At 39.8% G+C, this 26,803-nt stretch overlaps 1 protein-coding gene across 1 annotated transcript in view; it reads right to left on the reverse strand.

Moving 5' to 3' along the window:
• The window catches only part of MYO15A (myosin XVA), a 628,913-nt gene that overhangs the window by 338,012 nt on the left and 264,098 nt on the right, over nt 1–26,803 (reverse strand). The window contains 4 exon segments of the mRNA XM_053694925.1: nt 3,197–3,317; nt 13,769–13,860; nt 22,458–22,570; nt 22,699–22,890. Coding sequence (XP_053550900.1) covers nt 3,197–3,317; nt 13,769–13,860; nt 22,458–22,570; nt 22,699–22,890 — 518 coding nt within the window.

Below are 26,803 nucleotides of genomic sequence, written 5' to 3' on the forward strand. Positions count from 1 at the left end.
TAACCCCTAAAGCTAAGTCTAACCCTAACACTAACACCCCCCTAAATTAAATATAATTTAAATCTAACAAAATTAATTAACTCTTATTAAATAAATTATTCCTATTTAAAGCTAAATACTTACCTGTAAAATAAATCCTAATATAGCTACAATATAAATTATAATTACATTGTAGCTATTTTAGGATTAATATTTATTTTACAGGCAACTTTGTAATTATTTTAACCAGGTACAATAGCTATTAAATAGTTAAGAACTATTTAATAGTTACCTAGTTAAAATAATAACAAAATTACCTGTAAAATAAATCCTAACCTAAGTTACAATTAAACCTAACACTATACTATCATTAAATTAATTAAATAAAATACCTACAATTAGCTACAATAAAACCTAACACTACACTATCAATAAATAAATTAAATACAATTCCTACAAATAACTACAATGAAATAAACTAACTAAAGTACAAAAAATAAAAAAGAACTAAGTTACAAAAAATAAAAAAATATTTACAAACATCAGAAAAATATTACAACAATTTTAAACTAATTACACCTACTCTAAGCCCCCTAATAAAATAACAAAGGAACAGCCAATAGAATGCGAGCTCAATCTGATTGGCTGATTGGATCAGCCAATCGGATTGAACTTGATTCTGATTAGCTGATTCCATCAGCCAATCAGAATATTCCTACCTTAATTCCGATTGGCTGATAGAATCCTATCAGCCAATCGGAATTCGAGGGACGCCATCTTGGATGACGTCCCTTAAAGGAACCGTCATTCGTCGGGAGTCGCCGGAAGAAGAGGATGGATCCGCGTCAGCTGCTTCAAGATGGACCCGCTCCGCACCGGATGGAAGAAGATAGAAGATGCCGCTTGGATGAAGATGTTTGCCGGTCCGGATGTCCTCTTCTTGCCGGATAGGAGGAAGACTTTGGAGCCTCTTCTGGACCTCTTCAGCACCGGATGATGGATCGCCAGCCCCCACTTGGGTTGGATGAAGATTTTGGAGCCAGGACGGATCGGTGATACCTGGTGAGGTGAAGACAAGGTAGGAAGATCTTCAGGGGCTTAGTGTTAGGTTTATTTAAGGGGGGTTTGGGTTAGATTAGGGGTATGTGGGTGGTGGGTTGTAATGTTGGGGGGGGGGTATTGTATGTTTTTTTTCAGGCAAAAGAGCTGATTTTCTTGGGGCATGCCCCGCAAAGGGCCCTGTTCAGGGCTGGTAAGGTAAAAGAGCTTTTAACTTTATTAATTTAGAATAGGGTAGGGCATTTTTTTATTTTGGGGGTCTTTGTTATTTTATTAGGGGGCTTAGAGTAGGTGTAATTAGTTTAAAATTGTTGTAATATTTTTCTGATGTTTGTAAATATTTTTTTATTTTTTGTAACTTAGTTCTTTTTTATTTTTTGTACTTTAGTTAGTTTATTTCATTGTAGTTATTTGTAGGAATTGTATTTAATTTATTTATTGATAGTGTAGTGTTAGGTTTTATTGTAGCTAATTGTAGGTATTTTATTTAATTAATTTAATGATAGTATAGTGTTAGGTTTAATTGTAACTTAGGTTAGGATTTATTTTACAGGTAATTTTGTTATTATTTTAACTAGGTAACTATTAAATAGTTCTTAACAATTTAATAGCTATTGTACCTGGTTAAAATAATTACAAAGTTGCCTGTAAAATAAATATTAATCCTAAAATAGCTACAATGTAATTATAATTTATATTGTAGCTATATTAGGATTTATTTTACAGGTAAGTATTTAGCTTTAAATAGGAATAATTTATTTAATAAGAGTTAATTAATTTCGTTAGATTTAAATTATATTTAATTTAGGGGGGTGTTAGTGTTAGGGTTAGACTTAGCTTTAGGGGTTAATACATTTATTAGAATAGCGGTGAGCTCCGGTCGGCAGATTAGGGGTTAATAATTGAAGTTAGGTGTCGGCGATGTTAGGGAGGGCAGATTAGGGGTTAATACTATTTATTATAGGGTTAGTGATGCGGATTAGGGGTTAATAACTTTATTATAGTAGCGCTCAGGTCCGCTCGGCAGATTAGGGGTTAATAAGTGTAGGCAGGTGGAGGCGACGTTGAGGGGGGCAGATTAGGGGTTAATAAATATAATATAGGGGTCGGCGGTGTTAGGGGCAGCAGATTAGGGGTACATAGGGATAATGTAAGTAGCGGCGGTTTACGGAGCGGCAGATTAGGGGTTAATAATATAATGCAGGGGTCAGCGATAGCGGGGGCGGCAGATTAGGGGTTAATAAGTGTAAGGTTAGGGGTGTTTAGACTCGGGGTACATGTTAGAGTGTTAGGTGCAGACGTAGGAAGTGTTTCCCCATAGGAAACAATGGGGCTGCGTTAGGAGCTGAACGCTGCTTTTTTGCAGGTGTTAGGTTTTTTTTCAGCTCAAACAGCCCCATTGTTTCCTATGGGGGAATCGTGCACGAGCACGTTTTTGAGGCTGGCCGCGTCCGTAAGCAACTCTGGTATCGAGAGTTGCATTTGCGGTAAAAATGCTCTGCGCTCCTTTTTTGGAGCCTAACGCAGCATTAATTTTATGGTGCGGCCAGAAAAAAGCCTGCGTAGCTAACGCACCCCCTTGGCCGCCAAACTCCAAATCTAGCCGATAGTAATTTGCAAGCAATAGAATAACAGAGGCTTTTCCTTTTTTACAGGCTATCAGACCCTCCCCACCAGCCAGGACAAGCCCAACTATGGGATCCTCCCCCTCCAGCTAACTCCCCCAAACACCTTTGAGATTGGTGTAAGGAATTTACAGCATTTTAAGGCAGCCGTAGGTGAAAATGATCATAGTGACCAACAGCATACAGTAAGTAGCAAGAGGCATAATATACAACTGCTACTGTGATGTAATTGCCACCTGTAAAAAGTAAAAATCTGCAGGGGGGCGGCATTGCACAAGCAGTTCACCAGAACTGCTTGTGCAATGTTAAATGTCGACAGCGTATGCTGTCGGCATTTAGCGATGCAGGACGGACATGATTTGCTATAGGGAATCATGTCCGCCCGGGGTATGATAAATCTACCCTATTAAGTCAATGTTTGGCTCTAGTTTTAGATGTCATCATTTGTGATATGATAGTAAAGCCCAGAATGAATTGTTGGCATATTACTGCACTGAAAAAAAAACAGGCTGTGCTCCTAGCCCAGTGCTCACCTGTGTGGCTTTCCCTGTCAGATGGCAGATTGGAGCTCGTTGCTGGCTGGTTTCCATCTTGTTCACCGATTCTCCCTCCTCCTTTCATCTTTTGGTTCATGGCAGTTAGCTTCTCTAGATCCTACAAAGAGATTACGAGTAACTGGATGAGTGACCTGTGCACGTAGAAGCTGAAAATGATCTCTTCCATAGAGGATGCAATGAATGTAGGATCAGGTAACAGCAATCCGCAGAATGCTATGTGTAAATTGTATTACATACAGTATCCGTACCTTATTTTCATTTTACTACTTATTTTACAGGTTAATTATAACTACTGTATATGTATTGTGGTGTGTTTGTTTATCCATACGTGTATATGTGTGTTTAAATCTGTGCATATGTGTGCTTGTGCACATGTGTTTGTGTATATGTGTTTATGTTTATATGTATGTACATGTTCTATGCGTTGTGTGTTTTTGTGTGCTTATCTATGTCCATATGTGTATGAGTCTGAATGTGTGTGCACGTGTTTGTGTGCTTATGTTTATATATGTGTGCATGTGTTTGTGTGTATATGAGTATGTGTGTTTTTGTGCGTATATCAATGCGTATATGTGTTTGTGTATGCTTTTCTGTATGTGTGCATGATTCGGTATGTGTGTGCATGTGTCTGTGTGTTTATGTTTATATGCATGTGCATGTTCTATGCATTGTGTGTTTTTGTGTGCTTATTTATGTGTATATGTGTATAAATCTGTATGTGTAAGCATGTGTTTGTGTGCTTATGTTTATATATGTCTGCAAGTGTTTGTGTGTATATGAGTATGTGTGTTTATCAATGCGTATTTGTATTTGTGTATTTTTTGTGTATTTAAGTATTTATGTTTTTGTGTTTATCAATGTGTATATGCGTTTGTGTATGTTTATCTGTATGTATGTATCTATATGTATATGTGTGCATGTATTTTTGTGTATATGAGTATTTGTGGTTTTGTGTGTTTATCAATGCATATGTGTTTGTGTATGTTTATCTGCACGTGTGTTTTTGTCTATATATGTTTGTTTATGTTTATCTGCATGTGTGTTTATGTGTACATGTGTTTTTGTGTATATATATATTTGTTTATGTTTATATGTATGTGTATATGTGGGTATAAGTGTGCATGTGTTTTTGTGTATATAAGTATTTGTGTATATATGTTTGTTTATGTTTATCTGCATGTGTATATATGGGTATAAGTGTGCATGTGTTTTTGTGTATATGTGTATGTGGCTTCAGACATTATGCTGCCTGGGGCCAAGAAAAAGACGTCCCTCAACTCTCCATACGCTACAATCTATTTCACAAGAGTATGCCAATACCCTGATGATGGAGTCCAAATGAGAGTAATTTATCTTTAAAATCACTATTAGCAAGAATATGCTCTCCCTATGCGCCATCCCTGTGCAATGCGACCTGGGTCATAAGTCCCAGGTGGTCCAGTTATAGAGCTGGCTCTGTGTGATTGGCCGTTTGTGTTTTGTGTGTGTGTTTACTGTATATTTGTTTTTGTAAGAAAACAAATAAGCTGTTTGCTATTCTTTACACAATTTTATGTTCACTTTGATTTAACATATTTGTTTTTATTAAAGGATCACTGTTTAATATCCCTTAAGCAAATCCAAACATGGGATTACAAGTAGTGGATGGAAGGTGCCCTGTATCATAGGTTTCTCTATTGTAATTGAGCTTGTGCACTATTTGCAGGCCATATTTTTGGAGTACGTCTAATGTATTATTATTGTGAAAATGATTGAAGTCCCTTTGACTTCTTTATAACCCTTTTATTTTATTTACAAGTTACAAATATCACTGTGACACCCAGAAACAGATATGTGTCCTTCAGGTTATACAACATCCAAGATTTATTCAGAAACTTAAAGGGATAGTAAAGTTCAAATTAAACTTTCTACTTTACTTTTTACTTTTATCATCAAATTTGCTTTGTTCTCTTGGTATTCTTAGCTGAAAATTAAAACTAGGTAGGCTCATATGCTAATTTCTTAGACTTGAAGGCCGCCTCTTATCTGAATGTATTTGGCAGTTTTTCACAGCTAGAGGGCGTTAGTTCATGTGTTTTATATAGATAACATTGTGTTCACGCACAAAGAGTTATTTAAGAGTCAGCACTAATTGCCTAAAATGCAAGTCTGTCAAAAGATGTGAGATAAAGGGGCAGTCTGCAGAAGCTTAGATACAAGGTAATTACAGAGGTAAAAAGTATATTTCTATAACAGAGTTGGTTATGCAAAACTGGGGAATGGTAAATAAAAGGATTATCTATCTTTTTAAACAATAACATTTTTGGTGTTTACTATCCCTTTAAGTTACTTTAATCATTCAACAGACTTAAACCTGCAGCCCAGCAGATTAACTACCAACTGCTTCTGCTTTTCAAAAAGTATTGACCCTTCACTTTTCCAATTATTTAATTAAATGATCTTGAAAGATGCTCCCCTACACTTCCCAGAACTAACTGTCATCACAATATAACCATCAATAAGTAACAATGACATTGCAACCTTGCAACACTGGGTCACGTCTGATCTCATTCGTTTGTTTAAAGGGATATTATACTAAAACGTTTGCAATATCTGTTCTTTAATGGGTTAAAGGGATATGAAACCCAATTGAGATTCAGACAGAAAATACAATTTCAAAAGTTTCCAATTTATTTCTGTTATCAAATTTGCTTCGTTCCCATGATATTCTTTGTTGAAGAGATACCTAGGTAGGCATCTGGGGCACTACATGGCAGAAAATAGTGCTGCCATCTTGTGCTCTTGCAAATGGATAACATTCTTGCAAAACTGCTGCAATATAGTGCTCTAGACCTGCACTGTCTTGAGCTTACGTCCCCTGCTTTTTAACAAAAGATACCTGGACAAAGAAAAATTGATAATAGAAGTAAATTAGAAAGTTGTTTAAAATTGAAAGCTCTATCTGACTCATTAAAGAAAACATTTCACGTCCCTTTAACTTTTTTTTTTCTTTTTCAATGTTAATAATCTGATTTCTGGTAGATATGTGCATGGCGAAAAAATTTGGTTTGGTTCGGTTCGGATCAATTCGGAATTTTTCGCATTTCTGTTCGGATCGATTCGAATTCGGAATATTTTGAATCGATTCGGTTCGGATTCGTTTCAGATTCATTCGGATTCGAAGAAATTCGGCTGGATTCGGTTCGATTCGGAAATTCGGAATTTCGGTAAGTGTTAGGTGGGATTAGACTAGTATTATGTACTGTATATTAGGTGTAACCCATAGCAGAGTGATATAACCTAATATACTGTACAATACTAGTGTAATCCATGGCCATCCGAATCTACCGAATAAATCCGAACTAATTCGGATTTATTCGGTAAATTCGGCAGTATTTTAATTTGGAAATTCGGTTCGATCCGAATCTCTGAATTTGCCAAATTTCCGAATCGATCCGAAACGAATTGCACATATCTAATTTTTGGTTCCATGTCCACTTTGGCCAAGTGTGGTTGTCAAAACAACATACCACGGTGAGGACTTTGCTGGTTCTTTTGTTGTCATGCATGCATGCAAATGATGCACTGCATCTAAAGCCTCGTATTGGCCCCAATGCAGCTGTTTCTGCACGAGCCTTCAGGCTCGCCGGAAACAGGATTTAAGAAGCAGCGGTCTTAAGACCGCTGCTCCTTAACTCATCCGCCACATCTGAGGTAGCCGACTGCAATCATCCCAATCAGATTAGATCGGGTAGATTGACACCCCCTGCTAGCGGCTGATTGGCCACGAATCTGCAGGGGGCGGCATTGCACAAGCATTTCACTAGAAATGCTTGTGCAATGCTGTCGGCATTTATCGATGTGCGGCGGACATTAGTAAATCAGTCCCAAAAGCTTGTTTTATTTGATAAGCATACTCCTGTTTTCTCCAGTTTTACAGACCACACCAGCCTCTCCAATGTCACTGGATCTTGTGTCATTCTATGCAGCTAATTCAATATTAATGCTCAAAAAATATTTTCATTATTTAGCAAATATACATAAACATAGTAAGAACTAAAGAGACATTTTAGTGAATTTGGTCCCTTTGTTGACACAAACCTATAGAGAGAGGAAGCATGCAATATGGGAAATACCCTATGGTGCACACCCACGGGTACTCAGGGAGTTTGCCTGGTGACAGACAAAGCATTATTTTAAATTTTCTTTCTCTTTTGGGGAATACCAAATGATTGGCATATAGCAGATGTGGTGCCCGTATCTAAAAAAGGATCAAAAGATCATACAGGAAATTACAGATCTGGGAGATTTTTATCTGTGGTGGGGGAAATGATCTGACAGATAATAAAGAAATAATATTCAGGAATACATTTTAAATAACATTAACATTAATAGAAGTCAATATGTTTTTTTCGGAAGGACATAAGGGGGTCTATTTAACAAGGGCCGAATGGCCCCTATTTCCCTTGTTTCCGTGCGAGCCTTCAGGCTCGCCGGAAACAGGAGTTAAGAAGTAGCAGTCTTAAGACCGCTGCTCCTTAACTCATATGCTGCCTCTGAGGCGGCGTATATTAATCTGCCTGATCATGTACGATCGGGCTGATTGACACCCCCTGCTCGAATCTGCAGGGGGCGGCATTGCACCAGCAGTTCACAAGAACTGCTAGTGCAATGATAAATTGATCAATGTGCTATAGCGGATCATGTCCGTCCGCACAATGATAAATGGACCCCATAGTCTCAAACTAACCTAATTGCACTCTATGAGTAAGCTAGTTAAAGTATAGATGAGGGTGTTGCATTGGGTGTGGTCTATTTAAATTTTGCTAAATCATTTGATTACACATAAATATTATTGCACAAAATGGAGAAAGGTTGGTCTGGATGAAAATGCTTGTACTTGGATTTAAAAGCAGATTAAGGATAGAGAGCAGAGAGTGGATGTTAATGGTAAATTCTCATGCTGGGCAAAAGTTGTATGTGGAGTACGGGGTTTTGTTCTGGGTCCACTTTTCTTGATTCGGACATAGGGAAATCTCCCCAGTACTAGCAAGCCCCCGTCTTAAATCTCTAAAGGCATTTTTTTACCTTGAGAACAGTGTGTCTTGAAAAGGGGTTTTCCCTGCTTTTAAGTATGTGAAGGTGATGCATACATTACAATAACGCTCACAATTTTTTCATGCAATTTAAGAAATAAAAATACACAGTAAAATTAAAAATCGTGTTGAAATTACACAGGAAAAAACTGTTTAAGGATCACAATAGAAATCATAAAAAAACTACACTGCACATGAATTTACTGAAGAACTTTACTATTTAACATTCGGCTTAGCACACCCTCGGGTTAGAGTTTGAGTGATAGCCTCAATGAGTTTCTCAGCATGCACCCTTAAAAGTCTAATATGGTATCTAGCACACCCAACATCCACATGTTAGTGATTGAGTGAAAGCGGTGTAAGCGCACAATACTATGTTTTTGGGCTCCACTTGTAATTTACGCCTAAATATGTTTTCAGTGAGAGAACAAATCTTGGTTTTTACTGACAACAGTGGGTCTGAGATTTCTAAATAGTAAATATCTACTTATATGTGATACAAGCATGTATACATATTAGTATAATGATAATATAATAACTATGTGAACATGAAATTAGAGAAAATTATAATACAACATTTCTACCCCCTATATTATGAAAATATGTATACAAATGAATTGTTATCTATTATGAAATGTATAAAAAATAGTGAATATAAGTGTGACGGACCGCCTGGTACCCCAAATGAGTACCTCCATCAGAACACTTCCCTTGTCCTGGACATCCTTTTATTCAGAGCAATAGCTCTTGGTACCCCCCTTTGACCGCAGTCTAAAGTTATGGAGGGGAACAGATCTGAGGAAACACTCAGTTCTCTGAACACAAAAATGAACACTTTATTTGAAAGCAGCACACAGATTTATACACCCTGGCATTCCAGATTTACAGAGCTTCAGGTTACATAGGGAATTGGTTAAACAGTAAAGCAAACTTATGAACAATACATCAAACCTCTAACAATTGTCTATTCACAGGTAAAACAGATTAACATATCAAGTTAATTAATTGGGGAAGAAAGTTTACTTAGACAATCTGATGTTGGGCAGTCTAGTTAACATAATCACACAGGAACACAATCAGTTTACCCAGACAGACTCCTGAGACACAATCAGATTAGAAACGTAAATAAAATACATCTTATTACAGAATATAAGAACAGCTTTTATTAACTATTAAGTCCTTTATACCCACTTGGTTTATAGAGTCACAATTGCTCCCACAAGGGGCACTCACACCCTGTACCCATCCTGTATTTATGGATACAGGGTGACATGGACATAAGACAGAGCTATGAAAGTACATGGGGTGACCAGCATATAAATAATGTTCCATAACAGGCCCTCAGATCTTGGTGACTCACGTCACATATCTCCCCCTTCGGAAGGAGACTAACACAGGAGGAGACCCCAGACGGGATCACTTCGAAGTTAGTCCGTAGATCCATTCCCCCAAATCCCGTATCCACACAGTACCCCAAACAAATTGTCCCAAACAGAGCATCACTCACCCGGTTGACCTCTGCCCCTCTCATAGAACATACCCGCTGCTGGGGAGAAGTGCCGACTGTCCCTTCTCCCTGGAGTCCTTTCAGTCGCTGGAGAGATAACAGGGTGGCTGGGCTCACTCCAACATGCTGTTGCGGATCTGGGCCATATGCCCAGCATCCCTGGAGAATACAGTTGCAGACTGTAGTCCCATCCACTTGTACTGGATATGAATCTGCCATTGCTTGCAGAGAGAGACTAACATCTCTCGGTCCCAATGCCAGCTCCTCCGCTGGGATTGCTTCATGCTCCTCCGGTCCCTCTGCCAGTGTGAAGCTGTCATTCCTGTTTTCTGGGGTGCCGGTTAGGGGTGGGCAGAGGCCAACAACACTCTGCCCTGTTGCCTGCTCTTCTGTTGGGTAATCTGCATCTGACACCTCAGAGGAAAAGTCAATTAGATCCACAATCTCTGGGTCCAGCTGGGGTGATAACAGGGTGACTAGGGTCCCCATGCCAGGGGGTTGTGGGTCTGGGCCGACTTCCCCGTATCCCTGCACTACACGTGTGGAGACAACTGTCTCATCCACACCTCCCGGACCAACATCAGTGGATATGAAGTCCACTAGATCCGCTGCCTCTGAAGTAAGTAAAGGACCACTTTCCAGCAGTTCTAAGTAATCCACTTCAAGGTACCAATCCTGATAGATAAGCCATGTCAGGTCAGGCTCTAAGGCAAGTGCTTCCGATGGCTGTAAAAACTCCTGCCTCTTGATTTTAATGTCCCCGAATCGATATCCTTAGGCACCGCAAAAGTCATCTTTCTCCTCAAATGCTTCCCATAATAAGCCGGGGCCACAAAAGTCATCACCTTCCGGGGAATAGTGCGTTTCTGAACTCGACTGCCACCTGTCTGCAAACCAATATAGCTCTCTGTACCGATTCTTGAGCTCGACCTCTCTTTGCACCAGACACTTCAGTTCGGCTATCCCCTCACCTGTGGATTGTCCTCTCAGTAAGCAGAGCCGCAAGTTTACCTGGTCCCTGAAGCATTGTTATGGGGAGGGCAGGACTTTGCCTCTGCAGCCATACCAATTCTCCAGTGCATCTTCCCACATCTCTAGCCGAATCAGGGCTCTCCATTCCAGGCACACCTCCTCTGGAACTGGCCAGTCCTATGGGACTTTGACTTGCTACTCGAAGTCCCATATTGGAACTTCCCATTTAGAGGTATCTGATCCCAGCATCTCAGCTGTCCGAATATTCCGATACCTGGTGATCTGCTTCACCACCTCGGTGTTCGTTACCCGGACTGCTGCTTCGGATGGGTTGGCTCCATAGTTTGACAACCTTCTCCGCACTCTGCTGTGGAATTTTTCCTCTGCATCAACTGTAATCGTCTGGCTGCGATCCTTCACTGGCTGCCATTGGTGCATCTTTGTAGTGCTGCTTAGGGACTGATAGCTAGACGGCACATCCCTCCAACCCAGCTTGTCCTGTGCAGAAACAGGTTCATCAAGGTGGGTCAGCACTTGCTGCATTCTCCATAAGAGCTCCATAGCTGCGGGTGACAGTGCTGCTCCTCCTCTGTCAGCAGGACAAGAAATCAATCCCAGCGCTTGCCCCGAATGAGAAATTAATCCCAGCGCTTACCCCGAATGAGTACCTCCGTCAGAACACTTTCCTTGCCTGGACATCCTTTTATCCAGAGCAATAGCTCCTGGTACCCCCCTTTAACCGCAGTCTAAAGTTATGGAGGAGAACAGATCTGAGGAAACACTCAGTTCTCTGTAGACAAAAATGAACACTTTATTTGAAAGCAGCAAACAGATTTATACACCCAGGCATTCCAGATTTACAGAGCTTCAGGTTACATAGGGAATTGGTTAAACAGTAAAGCAAACATATGAACAATACATCAAACCTCTAACAACTGTCTATTCACAGATAAAACAGATTAACATATCAAGTTAATTAACTGGGGAAGAAAGTTTACTCAGACAATCTGATGTTGGGCAGTCTAGTTAACATAATCACACAGGAACACAATCAGTTTACCCAGACAGACTCCTGAGACACAATCAGATTAGAAACATAAATAAAATACATCTTATTACAGAATATAAGAACAGCTCTTATTAACTATTAAGTCCTTTCTGCCCACTTGGTTTATAGAGTCACACTTGCTTCCATAAGGGGCACTCACACCCTGTACCCATCCTGTATTTATGGATACAGGGTGACATGGACATAAGACAGAGTTATGAAAGTACATGGGGTGTCCAGCATATAAAATTCCACATTTCCATGCATTCTCTGGGTATCATTAAGCCCATGTACCTCCAGCCCAAAGAATGTTCCATAACAGGCCCTTAGATCTTGGTGACTCCTGTCACAATAAATAAATGTATTTAAAACTATTTTTATTCATGTATTTTTTATTTTAAATAATTTAATTTATTCAATGCATTTTTATTTATTTAATAGTTTAATATAAATTTGTATTATTTATTATTTATACCCAGAATTTTTTAGTTTCTTTTTCTTATTAATCTTCAGAACATTTTAACATTTTTATCTTACTTAGGGACAGATTCCGAGGGCTGCTTAAAGGGACAGTCAAGTCCAAAAAAAACTTTTATGATTTAAATAGGGAATGTAATTTTAAACAACTTTCCAATTTACTTTTATCACCAATGTTGCTTTGTTCTCTTGGTATTCTTAGTTGAAAGCTAAACCTATGAGGTTCATATGCTAATTTCTTAGACCTTCAAGACTGCCTCTAATCTGAATCCATTTTGACCACTAGACGGCATTAGTTCATGTGTTTCATATAGATAACATTGAGCTCATGCACGTGAAGTTACCCTGGAGTGAGCACTGACTGGCTAAAATGCAAGTCTGTCAAAACAACTGAAATAAGGGGGCAGTCTGCAGAGGCTTAGATACAAGGTAATTACAGAGGTAAAATGTGTATTATAATAACTGTGTTGGTTATGCAAAACTGGGGAATGGGTAATTAAGGGATTATCTATCTTTTAAAACAACACAAATTCTGGTGTTGACTTTAATCAACAAATGCAAGATAACAAGACAATGCAATAGCACTTAGTCTGAACTTCAAATGAGCAGTAGATTTTTTTATAACAAATTTCAAAGTTATGCATATTTCCACTCCCCTTGTACCATGTGATAGCAATCAGCCAATCACAAATGCATATACGTATAGTCTGTGACTTCCTGCACATGCTCAGTAGAATCTGGTGACTCAAAAAGTTTAAATATAAAAGACTGTGCACATTTTTTTTAATGGAAGTAAATTGGAAAGTTGTTTAAAATTACATGCTGTATCTGAATCATGAAAAAACCCGAGTGTCCCTTTAAGTGTTAATTGTGCTAGATGTAAGATTTTTCTGCTCGTCGGGTTGCGCTCGTATTATGAGTTGAAAGTAAACTGTTTTTGCTCTCACGGTAACCTAACAATTGCATGCCTTTTTTTTTCTAACACCCGAGGCCTCATATCTTTGAGCCTTTATAACTTGTGTGCAATATTTTATTTTTGAATCATTTTTATCAGATGGTGTTATTATGAGTGTAACTATACTTTGCAATGTATATTTGATGATCGTGTTTACTTTCAACTCTTATAACGAGCACTAAGCCCGATGATGATAAACCCCTCATCGCTCACGTACAAGCGTTTGCACTCCATTTGTAATCTATCCCTTAATTATTTATGTATTTATTTCACAGCTTAATACAAAATTAAATGATAAACTATTTATACATTTTCTTTTAACATTTCTATTTTTTTATGTCAAAATATTTTCATTAAAATAATATTGATCAGATATCTATCCTAATAGTATTTGTATTTAACATAAAAAAATAAAAACAATATAGGTTTCAATCAATTTTCTTATTATTTATGTCTTAAATTTCATGTATGATTATGTTTTTCATATACCTGTAGTAGAAAATATTTTCCTTACCCCATTCCCATAAGAAAGAACCGGATCAAACAAACTGTCCAGATAATGGTCCATTCCCTTTTGAGACGGCAGCTCACTGTATGTGTCTGAATCTGCTGGAGAGAACAGGTGTTGAAAACAGGCTTAGCAATGGTGCATAAAGGTTGTTTCTATGTTACAGGAAAGGTGGTGGATATATGAGACCTCCCCAGTAAGGAGTGAAAGACAGGCTCAGAAGGTACTAAAATGTCCCAGCTGGCAATTGTGATGTATGTTTGATATGTACTAAATAATACACTAATATATTAAACCAATGGTCAAATAAATTACACATATATATTGCATGTGATGTTTTTAAGATACTGAATCAATAACGGTCCTGCTTAGTTTCATAGACGGATCCACATCTGCTCAAGTGAAATGCGTTGACACAAGCAGCATATTTTAATGAACAGTGGCCAAGATAAATGTTTCAACTTCAGTCTTCAAGACACACCAACATGGTATCTGAACTAGAGCACAGGTAAAATACTCATCTAATAGTGAGAGCAGATTAGTAACCATGGTTACTGTTTAGCTAATTATTTTACTTGTGCTACGGCTCAGATATCATGAAAACCTGGCTTGTTGTGTGCCTTGAGACCTGGAGTTGAAAAACACTGGCATAGATTCATCAACACTTGTGAGACTCAAGGGGCTGCGGTGTAAAGATGAGATCCTGTTTGAAATGTAATGAGCACCCTTTTTACCTGTCTTTGCCGGCATTCTAGAGTGGTTGGTGGAATTAATAAAGACTGTATTGCCTCTTTAAATTGTGTAACTATTTCAAACCTGAGAGGTTGTCCCATTTTTTTTATTACTCTGAAACTGTTTTTAAGGTATGTTTTAAAAAACATAATTTATGTAAGAACTTACCTGATAAATTAATTTCTTTCATATTGGCAAGAGTCCATGAGCTAGTGACGTATGGGATATACAATCCTACCAGGAGGGGCAAAGTTTCCCAAACCTCAAAATGCCTATAAATACACCCCTCACCACACCCACAATTCAGTTTAACGAATAGCCAAGAAGTGGGGTTATAAAGAAAGGAGTAAAATGCATCAACAAAGGAATTTGGAAATAATTGTGCTTTATACAAAAAAATCATAACCACCATAAAAAGGGTGGGCCTCATGGACTCTTGCCAATATGAAAGAAATTAATTTATCAGATAAGTTCTTACATAAATTATGTTTTCTTTCATGTAATTGGGAAGAGGTCATGAGCTAGTGACGTATGGGATAGCAATACCTAAGATGTGGAACTCCACGCAAGAGTCACTAGAGAGGGAGGGATAAAATAAAAACAGCCATTTTCCGCTGAAAAAAATTAATCCACAACCCAAAATATAAGTTTATTCTCATAATAGAAAAGAAAAAACTTAAATCAGAAGCAGAAGAATCAAACTGAAACAGCTGCCTGAAGAACTTTTCTACAGAAACTGCTTCGGAAGAAGCAAATACATCAAAATGGTAGAATTTAGTAAATGTATGCAAAGAAGACCAAGTTGCAGCTTTGCAAACCTGATCAACTGAAGCTTCATTCTTAAAAGCCCAGGAAGTGGAGACTGATCTAGTAGAATGAGCTGTAATTCTCTGAGGCAGGGCTTGACCCGACTCCAAATAAGCTTGATGAATCAAAAGCTTTAACCACGAAGCCAAGGAAACGGCAGAAGCCTTCTGACCTTTCCTAGAACCAGAAAATATAACAAATAGACTAGAAGTCTTCCTGAAATCTTTAGTAGCTTCAACATAATATTTCACAGCTCTCACCACATCCAAAGAATGTAAAGATCTCTCCAAAGAATTCTTAGGATTAGGACACAAGGAAGGGACAACAATTTCTCTATTAATGTTGTTAGAATTTACAACCTTAGGTAAGAATTTAAATGAAGTCCACAAAACTGCCTTATCCTGATGAAAAATCAGAAAAGGAGATTCACAAGAGAGAGCTGATAATTCAGAAACTCTTCTAGCAGAAAAGATGGCCAAAAGAAACAACACTTTCCAAGAAAGTATTTTAATGTCCAAAGAATGCATAGGCTCAAATGGAGGAGCCTGTAAAGCCTTCAAAACCAAATTAAGACTCCAAGGAGGAGAGATTGATTTAATGACAGGCTTGATACGAGCCAAAGTCTGCACAAAACAATGAATATCAGGAAGTTTAGCAATCTTTCTGTGAAATAAGACAGAAAGAGTAGAGACTTGCAGACAAACCTTTGTCCAAACCATCCTGAAGAAACTGTAAAATTCTAGGAATTCTAAAAGAATGCCAAGAGAATTTATGAGAGGAACATCATGAAATGTAAGTCTTCCAAACTCGATAATAAATCTTTCTAGAAACAGATTTACGAGCCTGCAACATAGTATTAATCACGGAGTCAGAAAAACCTCTATGACTAAGCACTAAGCGTTCAATTTCCATACCATCAAATTTAATGATTTGAGATCCTGATGGAAAAACGGACCTTGAGATAGGTCTGGCCTTAATGGAAGTGGCCAAGGTTGGCAACTGGACATCCGAACAAGATCCGCATACCAAAACCTGTGAGGCCATGCTGGAGCCACCAGCAGCCCAAACGATTGCTCCATGATGATTTTGGAGATCACTCTCGGAAGAAGAACTAGAGGCAGGAAAATATAAGCAGGTTGATAACACCAAGGAAGTGTCAACACATCCACTGCTTCCGCCTGAGGATCCCTGGACCTGGACAGGTACCTGGGAAGTTTCTTGTTTAGATGAGATGCCCTCAGATATATTTCTGGAAGACACCACATCTGAACAACTTGAGAAAACACATCTGGGTGGAGAGACCACTCTCCTGGATGTAAAGTCTGATGACTGAGGTAATCCGCTTCCCAATTGTCTATACCTGGGATATGAACTGCAGAAATTAGACAGGAGCTGGAAAACGCCCAAACAAGTATCCAAGATTCTTCTTTCATAGCTTGAGGACTGTGAGTCCCACCCTGATAATTGACATATGCCACAGTTGTGATATTGTCTGTCTGAAAACAAATGAACGGTTCTCTCTTCAACAGAGGACAAAACTGAAGAGCCCTGAGAATCGCACGGAGTTCCAAAATATTGATTGGTAATCTCGCCTCTTGAGATTTCCAAACCCCTTGTGCTGTCAGAGATCCCCAAACAGCTCCCCAACCTGAAAGACTCGCATCTGTTGTGATCACAGTCCAGGTTGTACGAACAAAAGAGACCCCTAGAATAATACAATGGTGATCTAACCACAAGTCAGAGATAGTCGAAGATTGGGATTTAAGGATATTAATTGTGAAATCCTTGTACAATCCCTGCACCTTTGGTTCAGCATACAAAGCTGGAGAGGTCTCATATGAAATCGACCAAAGGGGATTGTGTCCGATGCTGCAGTCATGAGACCTAAAATTTCCATGCACATAGCTACTGAAGGGAATGACTGAGACTGAAGGTTCCGACAGGCTGCAGCCAATTTCAAACGTCTCTTGTCTGTTAGAGACAAAGTCATGGACACTGAATCTATCTGGAAACCTAAAAAGGTTACCCTTGTCTGAGGAATCAAAGAACTTTTTGGTAAATTGATCCTCCAACCATGTCTTTGAAGAAACAACACTAATTGATTTGTGAGAGATTCTACAGAATGTAAAGACTGAGCAAGTACCAAGATATCGTCCAAATAAGGAAACACCGCAATACCCCGCTCTCTGATTACAGAGAGTAGGGCACCGAGAACTTTTGAAAAGATTCTTGAAGCTGTCGCTAGGCCAAAAGAAAGAGCAACAAATTGGTAATGCTTGTCTAGAAAAGAGAATTTTAGGAACTGATAGTGATCTGGATTACTCAGAATATGAAGATATGCATCCTGTAAGTCTATTGTGGACATATAATGCCCTTGCTGAACAAAAGGCAAAAAAGTCCTTATAGACACCATTTTGAAAGATGGTACTCTTACATATCGATTTAAAATTTTTAGATCCAAAACTGATCTGAATGAATTTTCTTTCTTTGGGACAATGAATAGATTTGAATAAAACCCCAGACCCTGTTCCTGAAACGGAACTGGCATGATTACCCCTGATAACTCCAGGTCTGAAACACACTTCAGGAAAGCCTGAGCCTTTACTGGGTTTGCTGGAATGCGTGAGAGAAAAAATCTTCTCACAGGCGGTCTTACTCTGAATCCTATTCTGTACCCCTGAGAAACAATACTCTGAATCCATTGATTTTGGACCGAATTGATCCAAATATTTTTGAAAAATCTTAATCTGCCCTCTACCACCTGAGCTGGAATGAGGCTGCACCTTCATGCAGACTTGGGGGCTGGCTTTGATCTCTTAAATGGCTTGGATTTATTCCAATTTGAGGAAGGCTTACAATTGGAAACAGATTCATTGGGGGAAGGATTAGGTTTCTGTTCCTTATTTTGTCGAAAGGAACGAAAAAGGTTAGAAGCTTTAAATTTACCCTTAGGTCTTTTATCCTGAGGCAAAAAAACTCCCTTCCCTCCAGTGACAGTTGAAATTATTGAATCCAACTAAGAATCAAATAACTTATTACCTTGGAAAGAAAGAGATAGCAACCTGGACTTAGAAGTCATGTCAGCATTCCAAGATTTAAGCCACAAAGCTCTTCTAGCTAAAATAGCTAAAGAAATAGATTTAACATCAATTTTGATGATATCAAAAATGGCATCACAAATAAAATGATTAGCATGTTGAAGCAAGCCAACAATGCTAGACAAATCAGAATCCAATTCATGTTGCGCTAAATGTTCCAACCAAAAAGTTGATGCAGCTGCAACATCAGCCAAAGAAATTGCAGGCCTGAGAAGATGACCTGAATATAAATAAGCTTTCCTTAGATAAGTTTCAAGTTTCCTATCTAAAGGATCTTTAAAAGAAGTACTATCTTCCGTAGGAATAGTAGTACGTTTAGCAAGAGTAGAGATAGCCCCATCAAGTTTGGGGATCTTTTCCCAAAACTCTAAAGAAGCTGTTGGCAAAGGATAAAAAAAATTAAACCTTGAAGAAGGAATAAAAGAAGTACCAGGCCTATTCCATTCCTTAGAAATCATATCAGAAATAGCATCAGGAACTGGAAAAACATCTGGAATAACCACAGCAGGTTTATAAACAGAATTTAAACATTTACTAGTTTTAATATCAAGAGGACTAGTTTCCTCTATATCCAATGTAATCAACACTTCTTTTAACAAAGAACGAATATACTCCATTTTAAATAAATAAGAAGATTTGTCAGTGTCAATATCTGAGGCAGGATCTTCTGAATCAGATAGATACCCATCAGAGAAGGATAATTCAGCATGTTGCCAGTCATTTGAAATTTCATTAACTTTATGAGAAGTTTTAAAATACTTTTTACATTTATTAGAAGGCGGGATGGCAGACAAAGGCTTCTGAATAGAATCAGAAATAAATTCTTTTAAATTTACAGGTATATCTTGTGCATTAGATGTTGAAGGGACAGCAACAGGTAATGAACTACTACTGATAGATACATTCTCTGCATGTAAAAGTGTATCATGACAACTATTACAAACCACAGCAGGAGATATAACCTCCACAAGTTTACAATAATTGCACTTAGCTTTGGTAGAACTGTTATCATGCAGCAGGGTTCCAACAGTGATTTCTGAGACAGGATCAGATCGAGATATCTTGCAAATGTAAGAGAAATAAACAACATATAAAGCAAAATTATCAATTTCCTTATATGGCAGTTTCAGGAATTGGAAAAAATGCAAACAGTATAGCCCTCTGATAGAGAAAAAAATCAAGAGGCATATAGGAATGGGGTCTTAAATAATGAAAATATTTGGCGCCAAATATGACGCACAACAAACAGAAAAATATTTTTTGCGCCAAAAACGTCTGGAATGATACACTCGCGTCACAGATGACGCAACCTTGTGAAGGACTCGGTGTCGACTAAGACGTCGGAAATGACGAATTTGCGTCAACGAACGTAACTTCGCGCCAAAAAAATCTTGCGCCAAGAATGACGCAATAAACTCTTGCATTTTGCGCCCTCGCAAGCCTAATTCTGCCCGCAAATTTAAAAGACAGTCAATTTGAAAAAGAGACTATACCCCAGGTAAGAAATACATTTTTCCTAAAAAAGCATTTCCCAGATATGAAACTGACAGTCTGCAAAAGGAAATATACTGAAACCTGAATCATGTCAAATATAAGTACAATACATATATTTGAACTTTATATAAATACATAAAGTGCCAAACCATAGCTGAGAGTGTCTTAAGTAATGAAAACATACTTACCAAAAGACACCCATCCACATATAGCAGCTAGCCAAACCAGTACTGAAACGGTTATCAGTAGAGGTAATGGAATATGAGAGTATATCGTCGATCTGAAAAGGGAGGTAGGAGATAAATCTCTACAACCGATAACAGAGAACATATGAAATAGATCTCCCGTGAGGAAAACCATTGCATTCAATAGGTGATACTCCCTTCACATCCCTCTGAATTCACTGTACTCTGAGAGGAATCGGGCTTCAAAATGCTGAGAAGCACATATCAACATAGAAATCTTAGCACAAACTTACTTCACCACCTCCATAGGAGGCAAAGTTTGTAAAACTAAATTGTGGGTGTGGTGAGGGGTGCATTTATAGGCATTTTGAGGTTTGGGAAACTTTGCCCCTCCTGGTAGGATTGTATATCCCATACGTCACTAGCTCATGGACTCTTGCCAATTACATGAAAGAAATGTAATTTTCTCTGCAGTGATTTGAAGACATTTTTTGTGATGCTGGTATCTTTCACAGCAGTACTCATTCTATGTGCTGAGAACTGAACGATTATGACAAATACTCTGCATCTTTGATTTATAATGGAGAGTTGTTCAAAAATTGTAGAACGGGTGAGAGGCAGGTTCAAATCTTTATGAATTCAGCAATTTCAGAGTTGCAAAGTTGCTGCAAGAGTTTTCTTTATTAACAGATTTTATTGATTGGAGGCCAATGAGATGCAGCCACTAAATTAACTATTTGCATAAGCAACATCAGCCTAAACATATTTATTTTTGCAGACTGTCATGCTTCCTCTTAGTGTATAAAGAATTAAAAAATGTATTATAGTTTTCAAACAAGAACTGTTGCGTTATTACTAACCTACATCTGCTGTTCTGCCTTATCTTCATTGTTCTCACCAACCTACCTACTATACTCAGGTGCCTATCATCTACTGCCCTAAGAACCGTAACTGACGGTCATGTCCAAGGCATAACGGTAGTGTTTACTCATTATGGGCATGATTATCTACAGCCCTCTGGTCTAGTAAGATTATATAAGGTGCCTCATCAGTATTACAATGGTCCTCAATGATTGTTTTAAAAATCAATTAGCAGTGCTAAGGTCATGAACTGTTTAACTGTGATCTCATGAGATTTCATATTAAACTTCCTTAAACTAAATAGGGAAATAACATGAGTGTGCATGAGGCTCACTCCCTTGCCGGTCCCGGGACAGGAATACTGACTGTCTGCTTAAACTCCTTTACAATGGGGCGTGAATACTTAGGACATTTTGAGGTAAAATATCTTTCTTTTTCACATAGAGATGTTCAGGTGATATTTTCTAGTCAGCTTTTTATAGTTATGCTGCATCACTTTCAAGTGCTTCAACATTTAGGTATCATGTCCCTTTAAGGAGAGACACCTACTTAACAATCTAGTGCACAGTAAAAAAAAAAAAAAGCTGATGGTTTCTCTGTTTGCTGTTGAGTTTTTGAGAATTGTGCCCTTTATCTCTTGGCGCCAGATGATCTAAAGCTCTTCACTCTGGCAAGATCCTCTAAGTCATCTAAGACGTTTCATCAGCACTGTGAAATTACTCAAAGAATTTTAGAAAGGCACGTTTTACTTTGTAAGCTGTTAAAGGGGCATTAAACACAGAATAAAACTTATAAGAATAGTATTGAGGCTAGGCCCCACCTCCCTCTAGTCATGGATGCCGCCATGCTGAAATCTACCTTTCACATCATTCCAGAGCTGATGTGTTTGCACATGTGCAGTAACTCTCTATCAGTTACCTGCAATGTAACCCAAGTTACAAAATGGTGACACAGATAATTAGAGGGAGCTGCAAGGGTGTTTAATGTTCCTTTAGTCTAGCTATGCACGGTTCTAGATGTGAAGGAGAGACTCATACATTGCAATATAATGCTCAAATCCATTTCTATCCATTTTGGCGAGATTTTTATTATCAGGCCGTTTGCATCCTTGGGTGCAAACACTGCTGAAATACTGTACAGTGCCTAAGTCCCATACATGCTCATGAGTCTACCTTGATGACTGCTCATGGACACTAATAAAGGACAGTAAGAGAAAAATGTAAATTTTACAGTTGAAGCAAAGTGGATTTTTTTTGTTAATTGTATGCGCTGAGTCAATATTATTTGACTTATATGCCCATTTAATGCTTCTTAGAAAGAAGTCTGAATTTCCCCACTATATTATTACTGCCAAATTACTATTATTTACACATTAGTGATATAAACATACGATCATCCTTTGGAATTCGGTAATATATGTAGAATATTTACTTTCTATTCTCAAACAGATTGGTTGACATATATTTCCACTGTATAAATATCCCCATTACACAAAATTCTTAAATCTCATATACTTACCATGACTGTGGTAGCCCTCAGAGTCAGGCATATTTGGATGTGGCAATGATGGAGCCTTCACAGTGGGTGGTGGTGGAACTTCATCATCAAGATCAGATTCGTTCCCAAATACTCTAAGAAAAAAAAGAAAAAAACTAGCCCTTATGGATCCTGCTTACTTGGCAATATAAACTGCACTTGTATCAGATATGGCTATTACACAGCTACTGATCACCTTGGGCATCTGCAGTGAGATACCTACACACTAGAGTTCATGGGTTTCCCAGATGATCCCTCTGAAGCAGTGATGAAATACGACTTCTGTTTGGGGAAATTCCTTGGCAGCTCCACATCAGAGATCAAATCCAGCACATAATCATGACCGGCCAGCTCTGCCCAATGGCCCCCATCCTTCATAGAAACAGACCAGCCTCTCCAGGCCTCACTTACTCCCCTTTGGAAAGATTTTGGTAAAGTAAAAATATAAATTATGCTTACCTGATAATTTCATTTCCATTGTGGGGAGGAGAGTCCACGGCTTCATTCATTACTTGTGGGAAATAAGAACATGGCCACCAGGAGGAGGCAAAGACACCCCAGCCAAAGGCTTAAATATCTCCCCCACTTCCCTCATCCCCCAGTCATTCTGCCGAGGGAACAAGGAACAGTAGGAGAAATATCAGGGTATAAATGGTGCCAGAAGAACAAACTAAATTTAGGTCCGTCCACCAGAGCAACGGGCGGGAGCCGTGGACTCTCCTCCCCACGATGGAAATGAAATTTTCAGGTAAGCATAACTTATATTTTCCATCTAAAGGGGAGGAGAGTCCACGGCTTCATTCATTACTTGTGGGAAAAAATACCCAAGCTCTAGAGGACACTGAATGAAAACGGGAGGGCAAGAGGCGGACCCTAATCTGAGGGCACCACAGCCTGTAAAACCTTTCTCCCAAAAACTGCTTCCGCCGAAGTAAAAACATCAAACTTGTAATCAGGTCCGCCAGACCTCGCTGAATGCGGAGAGCAATACTCTCTCTGTATTCAGCATTGCACCAGCAGCTCTTGTGAGTTGGTGGTGTAACGCCACCCCCTGCAGATTTGCGGCCAATCGGCCGCCAGCAGGGAGGTGTCAATCAACCCGATCATACTCGATGTGTGTCCGCCTGCTCAGAGCAGGTGGACAGGGTTATGGAGCAGCGGTCTTTAGACCATTGCTTCATAACTGCTGTTTCTGCAGGCTCGCCAGAAACACGGCCCTTAAGCTCCATCCGGAGCTTGATAAATGGGCCTCGTAGAGTGTCTGAAATCCTTCATAGCCTGAAGATAGAACTTCAAGGCTCGAACCACATCCAAATTATGAAGTAACCTCTCCTTAGGAGAAGAGGGGTTAGGACACAAAGAAGGAACAACTATTTCCTGATTGATGTTACTGTTAGACACAACCTTGGGAAGAAATCTCAAACCAGTGCGAAGAACAGCCTTATCAGTGTGAAAAACCAGATAAGGAGGCTCACATTGCAAGGCCGCCAACTCAGATACTCTGTGTGCCAATGCAATAGCCAACAGAAATAGAACCTTCCAAGAAAGAATCTTAATGTCAACAGAGTGCATAGGTTCAAAGGGAACCCTCTGCAACACCTTCAGAACCAAGTTCGAACTCCAAGGAGGAGCAGATTGTCTAAAAACAGGCCTGATTCTAGACAGAGCCTGAACAAAAGACTGAATATCAGGAAGCTCAGTGAGCCATTTCAGCAACATAACAGATAATGCCGAAATCTGTCCTGGATACCTTAACCTTGTGCCAAGGATACCCATGCTTCTCACAACAGGACAAGTAAGTCCTCCACACCTTATGATAGATACGACGAGTAAAAGGCTTCCTGGCCTGAACGAGAGTATCAATCACTCTCTCAGAAAACCCTCTCCTGGCCAAGACTAAGCGTTCAATCTCCACGCAGTCAGCCTCAGAGAATCTAGATTTTGATGTTGAAAAGGACCCTGTACCAACAGATCCCTGTGACAGGGTAACCTCCATGGAGGAGACGATGACATCCCCACCAGATTCTCAAACCACGTCCCTGCGGCCACAACGGAGCAATCAGAATAGCCAAAGCTTGCTCCTGCTTGAATTGGGCCACTACACAAGGTAGAAGTGGAAACAGTGGAAAAATGTAAACTAGGTTGAACCCCCAAGGTACCTGTATCTGGGTAGCTTGTAATTGAGTCTGGACGCCATGAGATCTATCTCCGGATGTCCTCCATTCGTGACAAATCTCCGCAAACACCTCGGGGTTGAGAGACCATTCCCCTGGATGGAAGGATTGTCTGCTGAGAAAATCCGCTTCCCAGTTGTCCACACCCGATTGCTGAGAGCGAGCAGCTGTTGGACTCTGCCCATTCCAATATCCAAGAAACCTCCCTCATCGCTAGGCAGCTTCTCATCCCCCCGATGGTTGACGTAAGCCACCGAGGTAATGTTGTCTGTCTGGAATCTGATCAAGCTGAAAGACCACAGAAGAGGCCACGCCTTCAGAGCATTGTAGATTGCTCAAAGTTCAAGAATATTAATCGGGAGGAGTTACTCTTCTCGAGACCATTTTCCCTGTGCCATCCTGGCACCCCAAACAGCTCCCCATCCTGCCAAACTCGCGTCCGTGGTCACAATCTCCCAGGAAGGATCTCCCTTGGGACAGTTGTTCCGGACGGATCCACTAAGAGAGGGAGTCCCTCATCCATCATCCAGAGAAATCTGCTGGGATAGGTCTGTATGATCGCCGTTACCACTGTCTCAACATGCACAACTGAAGAGGTCTGAGATGGAACCTGGCGAATGGAATGACATTGATGCTGGATACCATGAGCCCGATCACCGCCATACTCTGAACCACAGAGGGGCTGGAGTAGTACTGAAGGGCAAGACAGGCGGACGCAATCTTCCTGCGTCTGATCTGTGAGAAATATTCTCATGGATATATAATCTATTATCGTTCACAGGAACTCCACCCTGTTGCTGGGAATCAGGGAGGTCTTTCCTGAGAGATTGGAGCAAAAGAAGAAGGGCCCTCAAGTGATCCTCTGCGAGACTGAATGACAGAGCCTGGACTAGGATGTCGTCTAGATAGAGCACCACAGCAATGCCTCTGGATCTGGCCACTGCAAGCAGCACCCCCAGAACCTTTGTGAAGACTCTCGGGGCTGTCGCCAGACCAAAGGAAAGGGCCACAAACTTGAACTGTTGGTCCAGAAACGCAAATCGCAGGAACCTGAAGTGATCCCTGTGGATTGGCACATGAAGGTAGGCATCCTTCAAGTCTATTGTCGTCATGAACTGACCCTCTTGAAGTAGGGGCAGAATAGATCTGATCGTTTCCATTTTGAACGATGGAACAGCCAGAAACTTGTTTAAACATTTTAGGTCTAGAATCGGGTGGAACGTGCCCTTCTTCTTTGGGACCATGAAAAGGTTTGAATAGTACCCTAGACCCCTTTCTGCTGGGGGTACTGGTACAATAACTCAGAGAGAAGAGAGATCCCTCACACATTCTAGAAAGGCTTCTCTCTTCTCTGGTCTGGAAGACAGATTTGACAGGAGAAATCTGCCCCTGGGCGGATGAGTTCTGAACCCTATCCTGTATCCCTGGGCGAAAACCTTCAGAACCCAAGAGTCCTGAACATCCTGCAACCAGGCCTCTGAGAAGAGAGATAATCTGCCCCCTACTTGGTCCGGAGACCGGTCGGGGGCCGCCCCTTTATGCCGACTTGGTTTCGGCGGGCTTCTTGCTCTGCTTGGATTTGATCCAAGACTGAGCTGGCTTCCAAGTACCCTTGAACTGATCCGCTTTCATGGCGGGCTGCTGGCGTTGGGCCTTGTCTGCACGAAAGGGATGAAAAGTAGATCCCTTAGGCTTAACCTTCTAATCCTGCGGTAGCCAAGCACCCTTGCCTCCCGTCACCGTGGATATCATTGAGTCCAATCCTGGACCGAACAGGATCTTTCCCTGAAAGGGAAGGGACAAAAGTCTGGACTTAGAGGTCATGTCCGCAGACCACGACTTTAGCCACAGAGCCCTGTGGGCTAATACAGAAAATCCTGAAACCTTAGCATTCAGGCGAATAATTTGCATATTGTCATCACAAATAAATTAATTAGCAACCTTCAAGGCCTTAATTCTCTATTGTATCTCGTCGAGGGGAGTCTCCCTCTTGACCATGTCAGACAGAGATATCGCAGCTCCGGCAACTGCCGCTACCACCGCTGCCGGCTGAAAAACAAACTTCGTGTGTTGAAACATTTTCCTTAACATGTTTTCTAACTTTTTATCCATGGGCTCTTTGAACGACGAACTATCCTCAAGAGGAATCGTCAT

Source organism: Bombina bombina, chromosome 11, assembly GCF_027579735.1.
Source record: "Bombina bombina isolate aBomBom1 chromosome 11, aBomBom1.pri, whole genome shotgun sequence".
NCBI lineage: Eukaryota > Metazoa > Chordata > Amphibia > Anura > Bombinatoridae > Bombina > Bombina bombina.